The following is a 9369-nucleotide window of genomic DNA, read 5'->3' on the forward strand; positions in this document are numbered from 1 at the left end:
AAAAAGTCTCACTTTCACTGTTCTTCATGCCTCTAAGTCCATTCTTTGGGTTTGGATGGGTGAGTGTGTTTCTCACACTCCAAGGAGAGGCAGAAGTGAGCTCGCTCCAGGGTATCAAGGACTTGGCCCAGCCCTACAGAGCAGGAGGCCAGGCCTCTTTAAGGGTGGATGAGCTCCTGTGACTGTCACACATGCCCCCATTTTCTCAGCTCTGTTTCGTGAGACACCTGCTTCTAAATTTATTCTGAAATATAGTGTAGCTAGACACTTCTTTGCTGACCTTGCTTTTGTGTTTAGTATTAGGCTGCTTAGCCTGCATTGCTTTTCTCCACTATCATTTTGCTGTGGAGTTCCATTCATTCAGGACTTTTCACTGGGGAAAAGGAGGGTACTCCAATTTCACAGCTGTGTGGCTTCAGATATTTGAAGCCATAGAATAAACATAGCAAGTCTTCCTGGAGCATAAGTTTTATACAAAGACTCTCAGGAAAAAGTATATGTTAAAATATAAACAAGTATCCTTTATATGTTAACACTTCAATGGTACTTAAGTATCATTTCTATTTTAATACTTCAATGACACTTAGGTTTCACTTATATTTTAATGCTTCAATGGTACTATTTTAATACTTCAATGGTGCTTATACATCATTTATATTTTATTTTATTTTAATTTTTATTTTTTTGAGATGGAGTCTCGCTCTGTCACCCAGGCTAGAGTGCAGTGGTGCGATCTCAGCTGACTGCAACTTCTGCCTCCCAGGTTCAAGCGATTTTCCTGCCTCAGTCTCCTGAGTAGCTGGGATTACATGAGTGTACCACCATGCCCGGCTAACTTTTGTATTTTTAGTAGAAACGGGGTTTCACCATGTTGGTTAGGCTGGTCTCTGACTCCTGACCTTATGATCCACCTGCCTTGGCCTCCCAAAGTGCTGGAATGACAGGCGTGAGCCACCACGCCTGGCCATTATCATTTATATTTTCATCCTTTGATGGTACTTAGGTACTATTTATATTTTCACATGCTTTTTATTTTATATTTATACTTTAATTCTGCATTGGTACTTAAATATCATTTATATTTTAACATATTTATAAATGATGATTATTTATAAATGTTTAAATATTTAAACTTCTGAAATATTTTAGAGATGGCTTGGACTCCATCCCAGAGCTGGTGATACATGTGTCACCATATGCTAGGAGCACAACTTGGAGATACCTGATGCTTTATTTTTAATTTTTTCTAAATTTTAAGTTCTGGGATACATGTGCAGAATATGCAGGTTTGTTACATAGATATACATGTGCCATGGTGGTTTGCTGCACCTGTCAACCCATCATCTAGGTTTTAAGCCCCGCACGCATTAGGTATTTGTCCTAATGTTCTCCCTCCCCTTGCCCCCAATCCCCCGACAGGCCCTGGTGTGTGACGTTCCTTTCCCTGTGTCCATGTATTCTCATTGTTCAACTCCCACTTATGAGTGAGAACATGTGGTGTTGGTTTTCTGTTCCTGTGTTAGTTTGCTGAGAATGATGGCTTCCAGCTTCATCCACGTCCCTGCAAAGTACATGAACTCATTCTTTTTTATGGCTGCATAGTATTCCATGGTGTATATGTGCCACATTTTCTTTATCCAGTCTATCACTGATGGGCATTTGGGTTGGTTCCAAGTCTTTGCTATTGTAAGTAGCGCTGCAATAAACATATGTGTGCATATGTCTTTATAGTAGAATGATTTATAATCCTTTGGGTATATACCCAGTAATGGGATTGCTGGGTCAAATGGTATTTCTGGTTCTAGATTCTTGAGGAATCGCCACACTGTCTTCCACAATGGTTGAACTAAGGTGATCTTTTTCTTAAGCTGCTTATTAGTGATATGTACTCTCAAAGCAAAAACAGCCAAGCATGTTATTTTCACAGATGTCAGACTACACAAGCATTTTTTTCAAAATCTCTGGTTACTCCTTGGGTTTCTAACCCTTACCCTCAACTGTGTAGATGGTATTCTGGTGTTTTCTTGAACTTTCTATCACAGAGGAAAAGACAGCGCCAGTCTGATTTTCCTTCAGTTCTAAGTACTTTTCTCAGATCCTGGAATGTTTTAAAGTTTTCCAGCATTTCAATACATATTTTGCCAGGATATGTCTTCGTGAGGATCTCTTTTAATAGAATATGATTTTTCTAAAGGTCAAGAAAAAATGTTTTCTATTTCTTTTTTTCATTAGTTTGTTGTTTTTGTTCTACTCTGTTCTGAAAATTTTATTTTATTTATATTGGAGTTTTAAAATTGAGTCTCACAGAACTATCATTCTCATTACTTCCATTCCTTTATCCTTTCCCTCTACATTCTTAGAGAACTTCTCAAGTGTATTCTTACTATCACTGATTTGCCTTTCTTTCTTTTTTTTTTTCTTTTGAGACAGAGTCTCGCTCTGTTGCCCAGGCTGGAGTGCAGTGGGGTGATCTTGGCTCACTGCAATCTCTGCCTCCCAGGTTCAAGCTATTCCCCTGCCTCAGTCTCCTGAGTAGCTGCGATTACAGGCGAGTGCCCCCATACCCAGCTAATTTTTATATTTTTAGTAGAGACATGGTTTCACCATTTTGGCCAGGCTGCTCTCGAACTCTTGACCTCGTGATCTGCCCACCTCGGCCTCCCAAAGTGCTGGGATTACAGGCGTGAGCCACCGCACCCGACTGATTTGACTTTTCTACAACATCAGTCTTGCCTCACTTCCATGTGGATATTTAAATGCTTTTTGATTTCTTGCAAATCTTATATTACATATGATGTTACCCTCCCTGTATCCACGTGTATGAAGTTCTCCTCCCTGTGTCCATGTGTTCTCATTGTTCAACTCCCACTTATGAGTGAGAACATGTGGTGTTTGGTTTTCTGTTCCTGTGTTAATTTGCTGAAAATGTTGCTGAGAATGATGGCCAGCTTTATCCATGTCCCTGCAAAGGACATGAACTCATTCTCTCTTTTTTTTTTTTTTTGAGACGGAGTCTCGCTCTGTCACCCAGGTTGGAGTGCAGTGGTGCGATCTCAGCTCACTTCAAGCTCTGCCTCCCAGGTGCATGCCATTCTTCTGCCTCAGCCTCCTGAGTAGCTGGGACTACAGGTGCCCACCACCACACCAGGCTAATTTTTTTTTTTTGTATTTTTAGTAGAGACAGGGTTTCACCGTGTTAGCCAGGATGGTCTTGATCTCCTGACCTCATGATCCGCCTGCCTCAGCCTCCCAAAGTGCTGAGATTACAGGCGTGAGCCACCACACCTGGCCTTTTTTTTTTTTGGCTCAGGCTGGAGTGCAATGCTCATTGCAACCTCCACCTCCCAAGTTCAAGTGATTCTCCTGCCTCAGCCTCCAGAGTAGCTGGGATTACAGGCGCCCACCACTATGCCTAGCTAATTTTTGTATTTTTAGTCGAGACGGGATTTCACCATGTTGATCAGACTGGTCTCGAACTCCTGACCTTATGACCTGCTCGCCTCGGCCTCCCAAAGTGCTGGGACTACAGGCATGAGCCACCGTGCCCAGCCAAACTCATTCTTTTTTGTGGGAGATACCTGATACTTTCCTGTACCCTTCCAGGCTAAGCAGTCCCACAGCCCCACCTGCTGGAGATCTGGACAGTCTAAGATGCTTCCCTTTCACTCACCTACCCTGGCACCAGTTCTACCTTGGAACCTGTTATTCAATCCCTCACTGCTGTTATTCAGTCCTTCCCTGCACAACTCAGTTTGGGTCTTAGGACCAGTCTTTGAACTGCAGCCTCCCCATCTCTAACATGTCCCCTTCCAGTCCATTCTCTACAATCATGCACTTTTATTAAAATGCAAATGCAATTTTATCACTCTTTAAAACGTTCAACCACTATTACTTACAGTTACTTTCACCTATTTCTGAGTTCCACCACTGCTGAAAATGTCGTAGCAATTATCTGCTTCCAGAAGCCCTGGTTATACTTTCATTCACTTTGTGGATTTTACATTCCCTTTCCTCTGCCTCAAATGCCCTTTCCACCCCATCATCTCTGTCCTGCAGACTCTTGCTTCAATGCTTGCTTCTAGCACCAACTCATCTCTCCTGGGAAGTGACCTTCAATTCACCCTCACCCATATCCTGTTTGCCATGGAGGCACCTGTGCATACTTCCCCAACTAGATTGATCCCTGAGGCGGGCAAGGCCTGTGATCATCCTGGAAACCCTGTGCTGACACAATATATGTATCAAGACTGGGCACGGTGGCTCACGCCTGTAATCCCAGCACTTTGACAGGTCGAGGCGGACGATCACCTGAGGTCAGGAGTTTATCACGCCTGTAATCCCAGCACTTTGGCAGGCTGAGGCAGACGATCACCTGAGGTCAGGAGTTTATCACGCCTGTAATTCCAGCACTTTGGCAGGCTGAGGCGGACAGATCACTTGAGGTCAGGAGTTTAAGACCAGCCTGTCCAACATGCTGAAACCCCATCTCTACTAAAAATACAAAATGAGCTGGGCATGGTGGCAGGTGGCTGTAATCCCAGCTACTTGGGAGGCTGAGGCAGGAGAAGCGCTTGAACCCGGGAGGCAAAGGCAGGAGAAGTGCTTGAACCTGGGAGGCAGAGGTTGCAGTGAGCTGAGATCATGCCATTGTGCTCCAGCCTGGGCAACAGAGCGAAGACTCCATCTCAAAACAAACATGTATCAGCTAAGATTTAAATATTCCCCTTTTGGCCGGTCGCAGCAGCTCATGCCTGTAATCCCAACACTTTGGGAGGCTGAGTTGGGCAGATCACCCAAGGTCAAGAGTTCGAGACCAGCCTGGCCAACATGGTGAAACCTCGTTTCTACTAAAAATACAAAAAAATTAGCTGGGCGTGGTGGTGCACTCCTATAGTCCCAGCTACTTGAGAAGGCTGAGGCAGAATTGCTTGAACCCAGGAGGCGGAGGTTGCAGTGAGCCAAGATTGTGCCACTGTACTCCAGCCTGGGCAACAGAGATTCCATCTCAAAAAAAAAAAAAAAAAAAAAAAAAAAAAAGAAAAAAAGAAATATACTGCTCAATGCTTCCTTAAGTCAAAATGTAAGTTATCGCAGTGTATTAATGAATAGCAACAAAACTCACTCTCCATCTCAAATGCATGTGGGAGAAGTCCTACAACTTAATGTGTCAGATTTTAAGAATTTATACCTATTTAATCTAGCGTAGGATATAAGAAAAGTGACACAGAATTGCAAAATTTTATTTTCCACACATCAACATTCTTACTAACACAGCTTGATTGAAAGAATTCTGACCATAAGCATGTTATTTCTCTTTGGAACTGGTGAAATCAGAAAAATAAAATATTTATTTTGCCTACATAGGATCAACAATATTCACTTAATGTGGTCTTATCTGTTTATATCAAGAGGCTTTCTTCTGGCCGGGTGCAGTGGCTCATGCCTGTAGTCCCAGCACTTTGAGGCCCAAGGCAGGTGGATCACCTGAGGTTGGGAATTCAAGACCCGCCTGACCAACATGGAGAAACCCCGTTTCTACCAAAAATACAAAATTAGCCAGGCATGGTGGCACATGCCTGTAATCCCAGCACACGCCTGTAATCCCAGAATTACTTGAACCTGGGAGGCGGAGATTGTGGTGGGCCAAGATCATGCTACTGCACTCCAGCCTGGGCAACAACAGCGAAACTCCATCTCAAACAAACAAACAAATAAACAAACTTTCTTCCTTCCTTCCTTCAAAATAAAGGTTCTAAGATAAATTCAAAATTCCTTTGAATGAAAATAAGGAAACCGGCTGGGCACACTGGCTCAGGCCTGTAATCCCAGCACTTTTGTAGGCCAAGATGGGCAGATCGCTCCCAGGGTTCCGAGACCAGCCTGGGCAACACAGGGAGACCTTGTCTCTACAAAATTTACAAAAAATCAGCCAGGTGTAATGGCATGCTCCTGTGTTCCCAGCTACTCAGAAGGCTGGGGTAGAAAGATGCTGGAGCCAGGGAGGTCGAGGCTGCAGTGAGCCAAGATCATACCACTGTACTCCAGACCGGGCAACAAAGCGAGACCCTGTCTCAAAAAACAAAAACAAAACCTTCTATAACAGCGAGCTCACAAAATGCAACAGACTGCTAGGTACACTTAGTGTAACGTGGAAGTATGTTCACTGAAATGAAAATTTGAAACATGACCATAAACTTTTACGAAAAACCATTATATGCCCTTTAGTTCATTTGCTTTTAGCTATTTCACGAACACCACAGAGAAAATGGACACAGTTTGTGATGAAACTTAGAAAAATTTCTTTTTCCATAACATAAACATGTCAATTTTTCCCTTTAGCTCCTTCTTTCACTCCCCCTTCACTGTGCTGAAGAGATACTGAGTTCTTCCAGATTTTTGCTTAGCTGGGTGGTTTCCGAACTCAACGGACTCTCCAGGTAGGTAGTTCCTGCACAGGGCTTTCCTGTCACTGGATCTATGACTTTTCCAACTTTGAAAACGATCTCGGCCAGTTCATGTTTCACATGCTTTGCTCGTGGAACAGGTAAAGCTCTGAGAAGCACAATATCCCCAACAGTGCACTGCTGAAGGGCATCATGAGCAAAGTAGGTTTTCCGCTTATTAAAATACTGTTGAGAGAGGGAGAGAAGCAAATCAGTAGTTCCCATCTGTGACCTGGTAATGCAATATGTAATATGAAAAAGTAATGCACGGAAAACAAGCCAGGACTTAGGAAAAGATAAGATACTTAAGGAGTCTTCTAGTGCAAAAATTAGAGCCTGAGTGATACAGTGACACCCCTTCTCTACCAAAAAAAAAAACAAAAAACTGCCAGGCATGGTGACATGCCTCTAGCACCGGCCTCCTAGGAGGCTGACAGGAGGACCACTTGAGTCCAGGAGTTTGAGGATGCAGTGAGCTAGAATCATGCCACTGTACTCCAGCCTGGGTGACAGTTATCCTGTGTCAAAAACAAACCCCACAAAATTAGCTGCTTAATTTTTGGAAAACATTTGGAAAATGTTATGCTTAATGCTTAATTTTGGAAAACATTGACATTTCCAGAGTTGATCTTCTCACTAAGCACTCCAGGTCATTCCCTTCAGTACCCTTACTCTATCAGTTACCATCTCTTCCTATATTGTTTATATTCTTCCTTCCCACTGGAGCCTTCCCTCTAGCCTATAAGCATGCTACCCTCACCACTAGCTGTGAGTCACTTAACCACTCCAAGCTCAGTGTTTTCCATGATAAAATGAGGCTCTAATACCTGTACCTCTAAAGTTATCAAGACAATTCAACGTTATAATATACATCAAGCACTTAGCTCTATGCTTAGCTCAAAGTATTGCAAATAAACTACAAATGGTAACTAGAATCACCTATTATATTGATTGACTGATTCATTGACAGAGTTTTGCTCTTGTTGCCCAGGCTGGAGTGCAATGGCACAATCTTGGCTCACTGCAACCTCCGCCTCCCATGTTCATGAGATTCTCCTGCCTCAGCCTCCCAAGTAGCTAGAATTACAGGTGCCTGCCACCATGCCCAGCTAATTTTTTGTATTTTTTTTTTAGTAGAGATGGGGTTTCACCATGTTGGCCAGGCTGGTCCCTAACTCCTGACCTCAGATGATCCACCTGCCTTGGCCTCCCGAAGTGCTGGGATTACAGGCGTGAGCCACTGCGCCCGGCTAGAATCACCTATTCTTTATAACAACCCTGCTGCAGCAGGTATTCCCATTTTACATACGAGGAAAACAAGTTCAGGGAGGTTAAGCAATGTGTGTAGCTGGTAAACAAGAGTCAGTACTCAAACTAAGGTCTCCCAAAGGTCAAGGATCATGCAGTCATTCTTCAGCTTACTCCTGTGTTTCTAATCCTTGATAATGAACAGCATTTCTACCCACCTGTGTGCCGAACTTTGGATGTGAAACCATCCTCGGCACCTATTCGCCCCCTGGCACAGCAAACAAATCAATGACTCTGTCCTTTCTTCCTGAAATATTTTTTCCACTCCATCCCCACTACATGAACTTTAGTTCAGGTCCTTATTTCCATTCTAGACTTTTGCAGCAGCCTCTTTGCCCATTCCCTTTCCTCCAGTCTTCATCCCTACCCGTGTTTCCAAGTCTGTCTTTCTTTGGGTTCAAGCAGGGATCCCCAACCCCCAGGACAGCAGACTGATACCATTCAGTGGCCTGTGAGGAACAGGGCCGCACAGCAGGAGGTGAGCGGCGTTGAGCCAGCATGAGTATTACCACCTGCGCTCCGCCTCCTGTCAGATCAGCAGCAGCATTACATTCCCATAGGAGCACAAACCCTATTGTGAACTGTGCATGGGAGGGGTCTAGGTTGTGCGCTCCTTTATGAGAATCTAACTCCTGATGATCTGAGGTGGAACAGTTTCATCCTCCCCTTACCCTGCCTCTGTGGAAAAACTGTCTTCCATGAAACTGGTCCCTGGTGCCAAAAAGGTTGAGGACTGCTGGCTTAAAGGATGCAATCTAGCTACTCAGGAAGCTGATGCATAAGAATTGGTTGAACCAGGAAGTTGCAGTGAGCTGAGATGGCACCACTGAACTCCAGCCTGGGTGACAGAGCAAGACCCCGTCTCAAGAAAAAAATAAGGATAAAATCTAAAACACAAAAGACCCTTCATAGTCTAGCCCAACTGTCATTGTCATTCATTTAAGAATGCCTACTAAATGCCAAGCTCTAGGCTCAATGTTGCCAAACCACTATGTTCCCGTAGAATGTCATGCCCTATCATGGCTAAATGAACTTCCACAAACCACTCATCATAGCTGAAATGACTTCCCCCCCACCCAGTCCTTTGGATGAAATCTTTTTTTTTTTTTTTGAGATGGAGTTTCACTCTTGTCACCCAGGCTGGAGTGCAATAGCGTGATCTCAGCTCACTGCAACCTCTGCCTCCCAAGTTCAAGTGATTCTCCTGCCTCGGCCTCCTGAGTAGCTGGGATTACAGGCACTTGGTACCACGTCAGGCTATTTTTTATATTTTTAGTAGAGATAGGGTTTTGCCATGTTGGACAGGCTGCCAGGCTGGTCTTGAACTCCTGACCTCAGGTGATCTGCCTGCCTTAGCCTCCCAAAGTGCTGGGATTACAAGTGTGAGCCACTGCCTGGCTGGATAAAATCCTTTTTGAGATTCAGCTAAAATGTCCCTTAATCAAGGTTGCTTTCCTACAGCACTCATAGAAGAATGAGATGCTCTGTTCTCTGCTCCCACAGTTTTTTTGTTTTTTTTTTTAAGGCGGAGTTTCGCTCTTGTCCAGGATGGAGTGCAATGGTACAATCATGGCTCACTGCAACCTCGGCCTCCTGGGTTCAAGCGATTCTCCTGCCT

The 9369-nt window shown here is 44.0% G+C and overlaps 1 protein-coding gene across 2 annotated transcripts in view; it reads right to left on the reverse strand.

Moving 5' to 3' along the window:
* Positions 1–6201: 6201 nt before the first annotated feature.
* MRPS17 (mitochondrial ribosomal protein S17) overlaps positions 6202–9369 on the reverse strand; it is a 4746-nt gene continuing 1578 nt past the window's right edge. For both annotated transcript variants that reach the window (XM_011928518.1, XM_011928519.1), the window contains exon 3: positions 6202–6629. In XM_011928518.1, the coding sequence (XP_011783908.1) occupies positions 6360–6629 (270 nt within the window). In that variant the 3' untranslated portion in view covers positions 6202–6359. The remainder of the gene's footprint in view (positions 6630–9369) is intronic.

This window comes from Colobus angolensis, unplaced genomic scaffold, assembly GCF_000951035.1.
Source record: "Colobus angolensis palliatus isolate OR3802 unplaced genomic scaffold, Cang.pa_1.0 Scaffold771, whole genome shotgun sequence".
NCBI classification, from domain to species: domain Eukaryota; kingdom Metazoa; phylum Chordata; class Mammalia; order Primates; family Cercopithecidae; genus Colobus; species Colobus angolensis.